This window comes from Corella eumyota, chromosome 4 (assembly GCF_963082875.1).
Source record: "Corella eumyota chromosome 4, kaCorEumy4.1, whole genome shotgun sequence".
Classification (NCBI taxonomy): domain Eukaryota; kingdom Metazoa; phylum Chordata; class Ascidiacea; order Phlebobranchia; family Corellidae; genus Corella; species Corella eumyota.
In genome coordinates, this window is record NC_137493.1 from 8,988,705 (window position 1) to 9,004,112 (window position 15,408).

General features: G+C 30.6%; 2 protein-coding genes across 2 annotated transcripts; both read right to left on the minus strand.

The window, feature by feature from the left end:
• Positions 1-1,316: 1,316 nt before the first annotated feature.
• LOC145750782 (P2X purinoceptor 7-like) lies at positions 1,317-4,877 on the minus strand. The gene is made up of 6 exons (XM_082566858.1): positions 4,693-4,877; positions 4,167-4,379; positions 3,341-4,015; positions 2,762-3,000; positions 2,273-2,424; positions 1,317-1,782 (listed from the first exon to the last, which is right to left on the minus strand). The coding sequence occupies exons 1-3, from the start codon at positions 4,875-4,877 to the stop codon at positions 3,856-3,858; spliced, it is 558 nt and encodes a 185-aa protein (XP_082422984.1). The 3' UTR covers positions 1,317-1,782; positions 2,273-2,424; positions 2,762-3,000; positions 3,341-3,855.
• A 931-nt stretch (positions 4,878-5,808) lies between these two features.
• Positions 5,809-12,332, minus strand: LOC145751382 (guanine nucleotide-binding protein subunit beta-1-like). Its single transcript, XM_082567515.1, has 9 exons — positions 12,028-12,332; positions 11,885-11,923; positions 11,475-11,581; positions 11,249-11,312; positions 10,848-11,010; positions 10,701-10,767; positions 9,946-10,147; positions 9,526-9,742; positions 5,809-8,813 (listed from the first exon to the last, which is right to left on the minus strand). Exons 1-9 carry the CDS (start codon positions 12,097-12,099, stop codon positions 8,707-8,709), a joined length of 1,038 nt encoding a protein of 345 aa, XP_082423641.1. The 5' UTR covers positions 12,100-12,332; the 3' UTR covers positions 5,809-8,706.
• Positions 12,333-15,408: the final 3,076 nt, after the last annotated feature.

Here is a 15,408-nt window from a genome sequence, read left to right on the forward strand (position 1 = left end):
CTCTAAGTTTCGCGGAATTACGATACGGTTCAATATTCTTGTCACGTGTTAGTAACCTCGCATTGTGACATCATGTCAAATGTCATCAGATAGTTTCTATAGTTTTGATGTCGTGTAAAATTTCATAAGCTTGGTTATATAAAATTTACCAATACGCTTATCTTCGTAAAATAACCATATCACATTTTTATCTATAAACAGTTACTTCAAGGCGGAAAACATAAGTTTGTTTTTGGTACACCACTAAATTACAGGTTTTGATGGAATTAATTTTTATTTTTTCACAATGTTTGAGTAAAATTTTGCCTACAAAAATTATAAGTAAATTTTTAGTTACATAAAATATTAATGAAGTAAAGTTGTGACTAAAATATTAAAGAAGTAAAAAGAACAAAAAAGTTGTTTTATTTTTATAACCTTGTTAATTTATTACTGTGGAATTTATATAAATGTATCCTTTGATCATTATATAAGAAGTTTTATACAAATGTTATAACAAAAAAAAAAAAATTTAAAATCTTTTTAAACAAATAAATGTCTATTTAAAGATTTTTAGATCTATGCATTTAAAGTTTTTCTATAATAATTTTCTATAATTGGGTAATAAAAGTTATAGGCTTATTTTATTTATTTAGCTTGTTAAAGGGCCTGCGACATGCAAAATTAATTTTTTTTTAATTAATAGTTTAATTAAGAAAAATTGAAAAAAAAATTTTGATGACGTATTATAACTAAAAATTGACGGTGAACCAAGCATTGCACAAAATCCTACAAGGGCCATTGTGACGTGTCTGCTGGCCCCTGACTACAAATTGAATTGTTTAGTAACGGCGGGAAAAATAATATTTTTTAGTATTTATTGTCTAAAAATGGTAAGACGCTGCGTTTTTCCAGCCTGTGCAAGTAAAGGAAGCACAGGCATAAGTCTGCACCGTTTTCCTAAAAACGAGGCAATAAACTCAAGATGGGTACACTTCGTTTCAATCCGAAGACCGTACTATAAACCATCAAAAAACGATGTTATTTGTGACCTACATTTTATTAAAAGTGATTTCGAGGATCCTTTCGGTTGGAAAATAGGGGCTGGTCATAGTAATTCAGGAACTAAACTTTTAGAAACTGCTGTTCCTACTGTATATCCTGAATTGCTGGGTCCAGCCTCCAAAAAGCCCTGCATAAGAGGGGCCTACAAAAAAAGACAAAGAAGCAGGGTAATTTATTTACCATTACACATACAAAACAAATAACTAAAAACATAAAATTGCTCATATCAACAGGTAATAGAAAAGTTTCTTAGTTCTGAAATCGATAAAGAAAATAAAATAGAACATAAAGTAACTGAACTGGAAGAAACTGAAATGGAACAAGATATGTTAAGTCAAAAGGTAAAATTACACATTTGTCACAAATTAAATGTTATAAAACAAACCTTAATAACTTAGGAGATTAAAAAAGAAACAAAGTCAACGCAAACATGCTGCAAAAAAGGAAAGCATAGCAAAGGTTACAAAATAAAATAGAAATCCATCTTTTAAAATTTGTCCTACACACATTGTTTACTAACATTTAACAGGTTCACAATGTTTTCCTAAATCGTGTACCATCTCAACACAATGCAACCTTTTGAATGCTCCACCAATTCAAAAATTATCAAGTGTGGCATATTCATTCTCAAGTCAGTCTACAAGTGATACCGTAGATAATAAAAGCAGCGTTAATGACAGTCAAGATCTTTTTTCAACTTCCTCTGAGCAGAGTAGCCAGCAGTAAGATCAAGATAAACTGCAAAATGATATAAAACATAAATTTAGACAAAGTACCACTATGTTTTTTTTTACAGAGATAGTAACAAAGTAAGTGATGACGATAAGCAGTATCTAGTGAGCCATCATCAGCTATTAAAACTGTTTAAAAAATGTTCATGTTGTTCAACATTGCTGAGTACAACAAATATAATCAAAACTGTTATTGGAGCTCTTATTGTTGTAGAGCAAGTTTGTACAACTTGTAAAAATACAATAACATGGGAGAGCCAAGCATTTATAGGAAGGGTTCCTGTTGTAAACTTTCTGATTACATCAGGAATACTTTTTTCCGGCTCCAACCCAACAAAAATTTTAAGGTTTTTCAAGTTTATGAATGTACAAAGCATTTGCTACAGGTTTTTTTACTATTAAAATTTGAATTGTGTCATGATGATTACAGCAGTCACAATAACAAATTAATTTGTACCATAGGACATTTTTACGTCACCAAGAGCAATATTTGCAACCTGCTATATGTAGAGTTTGGACGCATGAACAAAACAGCCTGTTTGATGTGCTTCGCTCATATGAAGAACCACGAATTTTAGGTGGAGATGGCAGGTCAGATAGTCCAGGCCACAGTGCAAAATTTGGGACCTACACAACGATGGATATGGCCCTAAAAAAAATAATTGATATTCAGATTGTACAGGTATAAATTATGCAAAAATTATGTGTCCAAAAATTTATATTATTTTACAAATTTTTTTACAGAAAAACGAGGTTGGAAGTTCTAATAATATGGAGCTAGAAGGTTTAAAACGCTCAATGCAAAGGCTTCAATTAGAAAATATTGGTATTGAATCCATTGTTACTGACAGACATATTGCCATTGCAAAATGGATATCAGAAAATTTAACCTGCCATCATTTTTTTGACATTTGGCATGTTGCAAAAGGTAAATCTAAACACTTCTAAATACATAAAATACACTAAACAAGTTTAAAATTATGTACCTTATGTTAAGGTTTGAATAAAAAAATTAAATCTGCTGGTAAATTGTCTGGGTGTAATTTGATTGAAGAATGGAGACAAAGCGTTATTAGCCATGTATACTGGTCAGTTGTTTCAAGTCCATATAAAAATGAGGAACAAATTATTGCCAAGTTCACAAGCATTTTAAATCACATTCACAATATTCACAATGGCAACTATGAGTATATTGCTTGTAGCCATCCCCCACTATTAGAGGAGACTAAAAAAAGAAAAAAATGGTTTTTACCTGGTGAATATATAAATATATTATGTTTTGCCATTACTTAGTGGTGAAAATGTTTGTCAGATAAAAAAAGATCCAAAAAAAGGTTATTTCATTTTTAAATTAATATCAGGTAACAAGGACAGTGTTAAGCTAGAGGAAATTTTAACGCAAAAAAAATTATTACATGATATCAAAAAGCTTTCTCCAACTTATCAAACAGCAGAAATTGAAGCCTTTAATTCAGTTATTAATCAATTCGCCCCAAAGATGACAGCCTATAGTTATGAAGGAATGCATTGTAGGTAAGTGAAACGCAAAACTAATAAAACATTACCTTTACTGTTTAATGTATAAAACTTGTATTGCAGAACTTTGCTTGCAGCTTTGCATTATAATGAAAATGCACACAGAGTGCAGGCTGTAAATAGAAACGGAGTTTTTCAACACAAGGTGACTTTTCCAAGGGCAAAATCAGGAGGTTTTGTTATTCGAAAGATACTGGAAAAATCAACTTATAGTAAATAACAAAATATAATCATGTTTAAAAATTGGCCAAATTTATTATAAGTATCCTTAAAACATGCTGTTTGTCTAGATTATGTTACCGATCTACAGGATACCGCTGCCTCTATCATTGCTTCTGGCAGAAAAAATGAACTTCGGTACACGTGTATGTTGTACCCCCAAGGAAGGCCTCCATTTCTGTCCGAAAATTGCATAAGACCAGATATGGAGATGGCAATTTCCCAAAAAATTTCCCGATTTAACAACTAATAAGTTTAACTTTCTAAAGTTTAAAAATTTTTCATGCATTACTTTTAACGACTGTTTTATTAAAAAAAAAAAAATTTAGTTTAAAACAGGTAAAACAAATCCTTTGTATTGTGTGCTAGGAAACGTATTTCTTATTTTAGTAACAGCACAAGATGGTAATGGAACTCGAATACTTTTTCCCAGGTATCCCCAATGCCATCTTACCAGTTGTCTATATGCAAGATGTCTATACTTCCTGAAATAATAGAAAAGGGGAAAGTCAGCCAAACAAGTTAAAAAATTAATGTTACATCTAGCTTATTCAACTTTATAACTAATTGAAATAACAGCATTTTATCACAACTATTACTGATTTTGTTTTACCAAAAAAATTTAAATATACTTACTTGTGCTGGTTACTATTTATTACACCGACATCATATTGCTGTCTATAACCAAACAAAGCGGTTTGTAACACCCATGGATTTAAACAAACCGCTTCAAATCCAGGGTGCTCAATGATGCAAGGATCTTTTGGTCCAATGTTTAATTTAGAAATTTCTTTACAGCATACTGATTGGTATACTGAGTCCATAGGAAGGCAGTTTCCACACAAACACCTGTAAAAATATGTTTTGTTACTTAAATACTCAATGCGTAGGTGTATACTATTTATTTTGACTCAAATATATACTGCAACATTTTTTTGGAGTTATTCAGCTACATTGATCATAATTTAGCAGTTCTGCTACTTGTTTCAATACAGGTTGTGCGCAGGGTAGAATAAAAAACATGAAAAATAATTATGTACTAGTGGACTAGGCTGATTAAGCTTAATACAATTCCAGTTACAACCATTTAAAAAAAATTTTTTTTTCATTAATTAAACAAGTAATACGTGTTTAAATCCTGACGTGTTTAAATCCAGCTTACCAAGCATTATCTTTAAGGCGATTTTGTCCATTTTGCTCAAATTCATGAACCACAGAAACAGGGGTGCTCATTTTTAAAATTTGAGCATCGCTATATTCCGGCTCAAACATGTAGCCTGTAGAAAATAGTTGGTCAACATCAGCCTCAGAACCCGTAGAGCTACTACAACTATCAAACTTTGACATAATTTACTTTACTTAAATACTTTTGGACTTTCTTGAGAAACAAATAGTTTATTCGGCGAAAAGAAAAATGTACACGAGGCCCGCAAACGCGTCATAGTTATTTTCACACCGGTTCGCGGGATTTTTGCAATGTCAATTTTCATAATTAAAGAACTCTACTATTAGATTATTAAAAAATGTAAAACTTTTTTTTAAAAATTGAGAAAAAATCTGCTAACATTATAAGATTAAAATATATTACTTTAACTAAAAATACAAAAAACATGTCGCATGCCCTTTAAATAGGAGCTTGGAATCTACTAAGCATGATTATTATTTAGCAAAATCTTCACCATTTGATAGCGCAATTGACCACAAACGGGCGCTAGATAGCTTAAAAGCACAGACCCAGTGATGCCAAAATAAAACGATGGGTGTGGTGTGCTATGTTGCGTGAACAAAACTCACAGTAACTTCTTTATTATTAACCTTTTCAGGGCCACACAGTAAATGTTAATCACATCATTACCAGTTTATCAGATTTCTACTTTCCCTTAACTGACGGCCTTAATTCTATTTTTTATATTGGTTTAAATTTATATACAGCAAATTTTAATAAATTCGATCTCGTGATTTATCATCGAAAAGCATAAAATCACAATTAGCCTTCTGGTAAGGCCAGCAAAACAAAGTGATCAATTTTAGAAATAATATTATTGCAATATTATATAGAATTTTGCCGCTTATTGAAACCAGAAGCAGGTTTTTTTTTGTATGAATGAATAATTAATTAATTACCAAAGGACCTTGCAAATTTTGCGCCCATACGATCTCCTATACCGCAGCAGGTGTGCTTTTTTATTAAATAAAGGTACACACAACTGTTTGCATTTCTTTATATTTTATTTAGTGATAGACAAGTTCACATTAAAATACATATACCTAACTCACCACTTTAAGACAAATGTGGTATTTTTGATAACATGGAGGTCTCACTAGAACGACGCCACTTTTACCATTGATTCGGGCTTGCTTACGATTTAAAAACAACGCCAGTAACAAACATTATGTACAACAACATGAGCAAAAAACAAAGCGATTATAATATTAAGGGCGAGCGACCTGTTACAATAATAAGGATAAACCCAAAAAACGTAAAATAACGAAATGCGTCATCATTGAAAAAATGGGCAAAATAAAAACAAGCGAATTTAATGCGACGTCGCGACATAATTTTCCAGGCCTAATATGATGCAATACCCGTCGCGTCGTTGGACTGCTGGGTTGCGCGTGTTGGCCTATATACGCACGTTAAAATCAATCGATACCAAGGAATGTAGAATGAAGCACTGCGATAATGTTATTTATTGACCAAAACCATCGATAAAGCTATGCCACAGTGACACAAACGCCTTCAAACATACGCGACCTTATTCGCGTTTTAACTACGACATAATTCACACAATACTGCCATTTTGGCAACTACACTGCGGTAAAGACATAAAGCCTGTAATTACGTCGGAAACAAAGCTGTTTCCTGTTAGAAGTTAAAAGATATAACAATCTGGCAAAAATTTAACTACACGCAAAAACGTCGAATTTAGACTGAAAAAAAAAATCGAATAAATAGTATAAAAAACACATGCGCGGTAGGTTAAACATTTCCCAATATAGCAGGTTCAGTGTGGGCGGAAACAAAGTTTCGTTCGCAATATGCGAGGCAAAACCTAAAAATACGTTTTTGATAAAGTGTGGGGTTGCCAAAACGCAACAAAAATATGACGGGGGATTAAAAATATAAATATAGGGGTTAAAATTACAACTCCTGATTAAGAGATTAATTAAAAAGGGCAAAAAAATCTGCAAAACGCTAGCAAAACGAATAGTTGCCGTGATTCTCAAGACTGCCATTGAATCGCACTACGTCATTCGTAATTATAATAATAACAGCACAGCAAGACAAAGGGTCTTGCAGAGAATGGCGCTCACACGATGATATAGCAACGAAGAGGCGACAAATGGTCGATACGTTTTCGTAAGAAATTGCAAATCAATAACGCAACGTAAGCATTGTACTTTCATTTATCAAAACGTCTTATATGGAGTATATTCGCTCGATCAATACTCACATGCGAATTTGGAAATAAACTCTGCGAACACAAATTTGCTTAAACAAACGATTATGTATGATGGGGTTTAACAGATGTACATTTGTTGCAAAGGCGAAACCTTTGCAGCAACAATTATAACATTTCGAGGCAAAAAACATACATAAATGAAGATTAATTAAAAGCGTATAAAAATTACTTTTTAAAACATGCTTAGATTATAAGCAGGCCCTGCTGCTCCTTGTCTGCGTTGAAAAAAGGTTTTCTATTAGTCTATCAGGCTATAAAAAAGTCAATTGGATGTTTTGGAGTCTGTGTAATGTTATATTATTCACAACAAAAATCCAATACAAGAAACAACAGCGCCCGCATATTAAAACTACTCATAAACATGAACATTGGTTAAAAGCATTTGGAAAAAATATTAAATTAATCGAATAATACACATTGGTTTGTGTGATCATGCAGATTGTAACGATCAGTATTAAAACAAAAAAATTTCGTTAAAGTTGGTAAATTATTTTCGATCATGCATATTATAAGAAGCGACAGCAAATCTGGAAAAAAAGGGTTTCTCATGAGCGCGTTCGATACGCGCAAATGAAGTATTTTTAACATGTACAACATACGAGACAGAACAAAAAAAAGAAAGGGAAAAACACACAAAACTGAATTAACAACAGGCCTGGGGTTTTGTATTTAAATAAACGGCCCGTATGGAAAATTATTGCACTTTATTACAAGGTCCTTTTTTTCGAAATGTATGTGACAAAAATTACTAATCGCTTTAAAATTTCAAAGGTTTGTATTTTCCATATTAAATGCGCAATGGCACATGGCTATAGCAGCAACTACAACTTACAGACAAAAGAGAGAGTATTACGGACGAGCGTGAATACGCTGGGGTGGGTTTTAACCTGTGAGTAATGATAAATCGACAGCATAGGGCGGAAGGATAAAACGGTGACACTGGCGTCGATAGCCCAAACGGCAATGTACATAACATACTAATTGATTGAACGCCCCAGATCGCTGCTGTTTTGTTAAGGTTAGAATAATAGTAATAATATAATAATAATAGTAGACTTGTAGCAAACAAAATAATAAAAAAATGATAAACAGCAACAAACAAAATTCACATAATATTGAAAAAACTAATAGATAATAATCTAAACGAAATTATTGATTGCCAAAGACAACTTTCGTTACAGGAAAATTTGTTGCGTGGCAAAACAAAAGTTTTTAGGTGGTTAACACATTTAATTTCATTTGAATACAAAGCCGGTGGATAAGAAAACAAAAAAGGAGCTGATTAGTTACTGGCTTCAACAAAACATGATAGAGCAACTAATCGTCAATTTATAAAAAATTATTATTTTAAACATAATTACAAGAAAAAAACTTGACAAAAATAATTAAAATGTTCTAATAACAGGAACGTATGATTCAGCTCCCCTGAATAAAAATTGATTGGAAAAATAGCATCCAGACTTTTTAAAATACTTACAAACACAAATACAACTCAGACACGTATCAAGTTCGGCTCTGTCTGTATGTTCCACTGCAATTGGAGAAAAACAAGAACAATTTAACAAATTTTTGGAGTTCTAAAGGAGAGATTATTTTCGCAGATCTGCGACTCCCCGGTTCTCTATTTATATTTGTGTTCATGCGTTTAATTGTCTCGCCGGCGAGCGTACGACAACAGAGTAGAAGGCAGTGTACGATCGACTGCCTCGCCGTTAATTCCAAACCTTTAAAAAGGAGTCCCATGAGCCAGTAGCAACAGCCATTCCGTCAACAGTGATGCCTAAACAGCTCACTCGATTGTCATGACCAGCCAAAACCCCTGCAAAAAGAAACAATTAATTTTATTTTAATAAAAGAACATTTAAAACAACTGAAGTGTAATATTTTGAATATATAACATAATACACTTATTGGTTAGTTTGATTGCTGACAAGACAATCAATTTAAATAAAGTTAACATTTTTGTAACAATCTATTTAATGTTTGTTTGTATATATTTTTTTCATTTTTAAGAAAATATTTTGGCTGTGGAACCACAGAGGAGACCGTATTAACCTTCACAAAAAACCACAACACTATTAGAATAATAAAAACTATCGATTTATACATTATTAAGTAAATATTCAACACATAATTTTACTGAACATTCAACAGAGAATAATGCAAATTGGCTTCCAATTGTAATAACTTAGCGATGTAACACAAACTGTAATCAGTAATTATAACGGAGTAATAGAGTTGATCAAAGTATAGGAACTGTGCAAACAGGAAACGAGGTAGTTACATCACTTAGTCATTAGCTTAGTAATATGATCGATACCTTTAGTGCTAACCCACCTAGCTTTATAACAGACTTAATTTAAAGCAAACTTTATAGAATTTTTATTAGAGACACACCCGCTTTTTGACAATGACCAAATATAATTGCAGCCTTTAAGACATACTTTTCTTCACAAAACTGGGTAATAATTTTAACAACAAGTCTTTTTTAAACTTTAACTCAAAAAATTAGTATTTTTAAGTAAACATACCTGCTCTATCACCCTTCATAGAGTCCCAAATATTGCAATTAAAATCATCATATCCTGCGAAAAACAGTCTTCCACTTCTGCTAAATGCAACACTTGTAATACCACAAGCAATGTTGTCATTGCTGTAAACCATTAGTTCTTGGTCAGAACGTATATCAAACAAACGACAAGTGGCATCATCAGAGCCAGTTCCGAAAGCATTGTTGTTGGGGAACATCTGAAAATAATAGTAGGCCTATTATAACTGTGTTGTAGTAAAAACAAAATAGTAAGGTCTAATAATAGACTGCTAACCAAAAATATAAATAGTACAAGTCATTCCGTTGTTTACTAAAAATTGGGTTTAAGCTCTAAAAAAAAATTAAGGGCAAAGAGTAGGACCAATTTCCTGCTAATTAGAAACTTAATTTGTAATTTTACCGTGACAGCGTTGATGTCCGATTCATGGCCGCTAAATGTTTGGCGGCACATGCCATCTCTCAAGTCCCAAAGTTTGGCTGTGGCATCACAAGCGCCAGAAATAAAAGTATTTTTGTCGTCAGTGACAGACAAAGACATTACATCACCAGTGTGGCCAGTAAAAGCTGTTGTTTGCATTCCAGTTTCAATATCCCATAAAGCACTAAAAATGTACAAAATATGAAAAATATAATTTCTATTAAAGTCTAAAATCAATTATCATGTTTATTTATTCAAGCAAGTTTGTTTGTAATAGGGTTTATGGTTAAGAAGCACCACAAAACCAAATTTTCAAAAATATTATTATACATGAAAATCTGTTATGTAATTCTTAAAAAAGGACATAAGCACTGACTTCTAGGCAGAATGGGCTTGTGCCAATAATGATCAATACAACATAAGCAAAGCTCTTATAAATAATTAACAACTAGACAGCAGCACATTGGCTGTATGCCACCAAATGAAACAAGAAAACTATTATTAGATAGAGGTAAGCAGGTGAGATGAAGGGATAATAGAAAAACATCAACTACTCAACATAAATACTGGCCTTCTAAAATCCAAATATCAAGACTACTTAACCAATAATTAGGGGCAAATGAACATCTACTTTCACTTTAATGGTTATTTAATTTTGAAACAGAAGGTGTACGACACATTCACAAAATCAATTTTTGTTTTAAGTAAGAGTAATTAAGTAAGTTAATTATATTTACCATGTCATGTCGCCAGAACTTGTAACAATTCGTGTATCATCCAAAAATCGACAGCAAGAAAGATATCCTAAAAGTAAAAAAACATAGAAACTTAATAAAACGCAACATATTTTTTTAAACTTGGGCATTAAAAGGTTAATATCTTACCAGTATGGCCGTTCAATTCTCTAGAAACCCTAACATTGCCTTCCCTAGTTGTTAAACTGTAAATGGAACAAATATTATCAAGGCCACCACATGCTACAAAGCTGCCAGAAGGAGCATATGCGCATGTCATGACCCAACTTGAACGAAGTGGAATAGCATGAACCTAAATCAAATATATAAAATTTTCACAATCGAAAGCACATAGGGTTAAAATATAATGTAGAAAAAATTGGTATTTACATATGTATAATTCAATATATAACATACAATGCCTTACAAACACTAACACTGTTTAAACAAATTTAATTTTTACAGTTTAATCATTGACAAGATAAATTGTATGTTCGCTAAGATAACAATTCTTGTTAAATGCTAAGAAAGGAAGTAGCAAACATGCTGACCTTATTAGTAGTGTAGGAGTCCCATAAAATTAATTTTCCATCTTGTGAGGCACTAACTATATGTCTAAAAAGAAAGTAGGACAGTATTACTTATTTGTTTGTCTTTTGCTTTACAAAACACTAAATCATGGCCCTAGGCTACTGAACAGTTAGTAAGTAGTCATGATGATTATTTGACATGAAATGTGTTGTAGTAGAATTGATTTCTTTTGGACATTTTCTTTACCTTGAATCTGTGCCCCAATGCATGGCATATATTTTGGCTAAATGACCACGCAGGGTCCTTCTTGTTCTCATTTGAACACGACCGATTGGGTCTACATGTTGCGCAACCTACAAAAATACTTTAATTATTAAACATGGCCAAAATAACTTAAAAAATTAAACTTAATTATGGTATCCTTGACCCATTTAAATACATTGACCCATTTAAATACAATTTGTATTATTATTAAGAAAAATAAGTAAGCTTTTTCAATGTCAATTCAATCCATCTAAAACTGATTTCTGGGAATTAAAAGCAAGGTTTATCTTAGTCAGTTTGAACCATATGTTGTAATGATTATTTTTATGGATAAATTATTACAGCTTAAAGAGAGAAAGAAGACATTAAAAAAACAAATAAATATGTCTTACCTCCATAAGTGAACTATCACGAAGTGCTTCTCGTTTGTTCTACAAAAGTTAAAACAATAATTAATAAAAGTATTTACTGCAACCTATAAACTATTATTTTAGTCCATACACATATTTCTTAAAAATCAGCCAAATGAACCCACCCTAATTTCTTTTTTAATTGTTTCAGCTTCATTTCGAAGATGGTCAACATGTTGTTGCGAATTGTTTGCCATTTTTTATAATTTTTTTCAAGTTCGGTGCCTTATTAAAACAGACACAGTACTTTTATTTCCGACTAATTTTTAACACCAATGTTTAATTTCTCTTTGACTCTGGGCTAAAAAATCTTGATTGGGCCTGGTTTTGTTAAGATTCTTTAAGCCTTTAGTTGTGATCAATTGTCCATAAAATATATCACTGCGTGGCAGAAACCTTATAAAAACTTATTCGAATCTATATGCAAGAATGTGCTGTAAATTTTTGTAATCTAATGATATATATATATATACATTATTTTCAAATAAAACTAGCTTTCAAAATTTCATCATTAATTCAAATCATAGTCAACTAATACCAGTACTTCAATAATTTTCCGATACATTAAAATCAAAATTTTGTTTTATCAAGTAAACACATATGTTGTAAACATATTATGCATGTACTTTTAAATAACAAAGTTTAAATTAATACAATAATGATTTGCATGACACAGACCATTTCACCATTGTTGCAAGCCCACACACATTACAGCTTGTTATTTGAAAACAAATTCTTACAAACAAATTTGAAAATAAAACAATAAAAATCCATTTTTCTTTTGATTCTACAAAATTATGCTAAAAATTTACAGATGTTTTAAAAATCTCAATTCTTAAAACTACTAGGCGTGGCATTATCACAACATCCAAATTAGTTAAATAATATATTACTTGTAACAATTAAAATTAAATAAATCTACAGATTTATACATTTGCAAAATTTTAATAAATTAAAAAACAAAAATATTAATAAAGATGCAGCTTACACAAAATAACAACTTTTCTTAACATTTTAACAAAACGTATAAACTAGTTTATATAAATGTTTTAAATTTAACAAATTAACATTGTTTTTTAGAATGTGAGAGTATATATAATAAAAACACAAAACTAATTTAAAATCTTGGTAAGCTTTAACGTTTAGAATATGTTATTTTGCTGACATTTCACAAAAATGTTTAAAAATGAATAAAAATAAATCATTAAGTTATCATCAAAATAAGATTTACTGCAAAATATATTGACTTAACCCATAACTATGTGCCAAATTACAAGCATATTAAAAGATTTATTAAAACAAGCAGTTTTAAAAATATAGATAAATGGGAATATAGATCATTGACTCACAGGCACCTTTTAGTAATCAAAAATTGTTTTATATAATGCTAAAATGGTTAAAATGTAACTTTTTATAAAAAAACATATACAAAATAAATTTCTTATTTTACTTATAAAATGCAATTAAATAAGACTATTTTTAACAGTTTAAAGTTAGCCAAACAAACTTCAAGGTAAAATGCCCATTTACTTTTACTTACTAAAGTAACAAGTGAATTTGTGAAAAGTAATGTAGCCTATTAAACTTTTAGAATGTTTATAGATAGTCTTACTATTTCTTTATTTAACAATAAACTGCCTTGCAACAACAAAAGCCTATCATTTTATAACATACTGTTAATAATATTAATTTTAAACCAACATTTATAATCATCTATTTGTTGCAAATTTGCCATATTTGGTCATATTTTGTTAACTATTTGACTACAATAAAAAGTCTAAAATGTGGCACATAAAAGCTATAAATTTGTTAATATCTGCCGTTTTATAAAATTTTATTTGCCAAATTTATTTATAAACTAGTTCTTTGTACAAAAATTAAACTATTCCGGCGTCCAACTTTTACATGCAAAACAATAAATCGCGACCGCTAGCCAGTCTACAGCCTAACAAAATGAAAGACAAAATTGCAATTGAATTTAGACTTGATTGTTCGATTTACAACGTCCATTGTGACAAAAAACTATCAACTACACATACATTTTTACTTAAACAAACATTATTGAACGTTCTTTTTCCTAAACAATCACACTTTATTGCTGTTAAAAGCGATGCAAGCACTTTATTTCTGTATTTTCTGGCGAGCGTTTTATAATTCTTTGATTATATTTTCATTTTTTAGTATTTTCCTTTAGCCAACGCCCCGGCCACAAACTATCCCGGATGTACACAACGAACCAATCGATGGAAAGAAATCAATAAAAAAAATAATTTTTTGAAATTGAAATAATAAACTTTTTACAAGAAAATTAACTTTAAGCATATTAACTAAAAGATAAAAATTTATATAACATTCAAAAAATATTAAACTTTGTTTAAATATCGAATCGCATAATCTACAAGACTTTAAAAAGTTATATAACTATATTAAGAAAATGGAGGCAAAAAATTACTCCATAATTTATTTACATATTAATAAAATATATAATATTTTATTATTCTAGCTTCAACTTTTATGCTATTTGTTAAAAATTAAAATTAAAAAAATGCGGATAAACTTGCTTCTATTTTAGTTGCGCAGTCAATAAAAATTCTATAAATAGACAACCGAATTTGGGTAAAAAAATGACTATCATCAATGACTTGGATTCGTAATTACACCACTAAATTAGTAAAACGCTGAATAATTTCGGGACAGAATTTTTACATAAACCTAAAAATTATGATCAATATTTTTTAATACGCGTAAAAATAAGATTATTTTTCGCTTTTTAAACATGACGTTGCGAACTTTTCCACAGCCATTGTGACGCAGTGACACGGTTTACTAATCTAAGGTTCGTGATAGTTTGCACGTTTTTAACTTTATTACATACTGATATGTTTTGTCCATCTTGACTAAACAGCTTAGATAACTTATTCTTATTTAATACCAAAACGTTTATGGTCAATTTATAAAAAAATATAATGTTACGTAACGAAAAACGATGCTTAAACACGTCACAAATATAATTTTATACAAAACGATAAATTGTAAAACGCTTTTTACAAGTTGTTTAGTAGCATTTAAATATATATGTGTAAAACGGATTTTAAGTTATTTTTTCTGATATGTCATAATTATTTTTTTGCGGTTGTTAACGGTTGTAATTAATTAAATAGTTCACACGTCGAGTACTTTCGGTGAAAGTTGGTATTTTCCAAGGCATTAGCCAAGCACTTAAGAGACTTTAAATAGAGCAACAACCTACTTTAGAATGAGCCTAACAGTATTGTGTGTAAATCGCGTGCTCAATGCTTTCCACTGGACTGAATAGCCAAAAAATATTGGGATTTAGTTAAAAAGTACCATTAACTGTAATAGATAATTAATTTAGATGGCGTGTAAACCTAGCAAACAAAATTGTCAAAAATAGAACAGAAAAATATATTGGATTCCTTTTTCAAAAATTATTTTATTTAGTTTTACGCAACTTTGGAAGCATTAAAAGAAAAAAACATTAGCAA

Excerpts from the sequence above, each read along its gene's own strand:
- LOC145750782 (XM_082566858.1), bottom strand. The coding sequence starts at position 4,877 with ATGTCAAAGTTTGATAGTTGTAGTAGCTCTACGGGTTCTGAGGCTGAT. Across the intron at positions 4,380-4,692 it reads CGCCTTAAAGATAATGCTTG|GTGTTTGTGTGGAAACTGCC; the intron begins GTAAGCTGGATT and ends ATATTTTTACAG. Across the intron at positions 4,016-4,166 it reads ATAAATAGTAACCAGCACAA|GAAGTATAGACATCTTGCAT; the intron begins GTAAGTATATTT and ends CTATTATTTCAG.
- LOC145751382 (XM_082567515.1), bottom strand. The coding sequence starts at position 12,099 with ATGGCAAACAATTCGCAACAACATGTTGACCATCTTCGAAATGAAGCT. Across the intron at positions 11,924-12,027 it reads CAATTAAAAAAGAAATTAGG|AACAAACGAGAAGCACTTCG; the intron begins GTGGGTTCATTT and ends TAACTTTTGTAG. Across the intron at positions 10,148-10,700 it reads AGTTCTGGCGACATGACATG|TGCTTTATGGGATATTGAAA; the intron begins GTAAATATAATT and ends GTACATTTTTAG.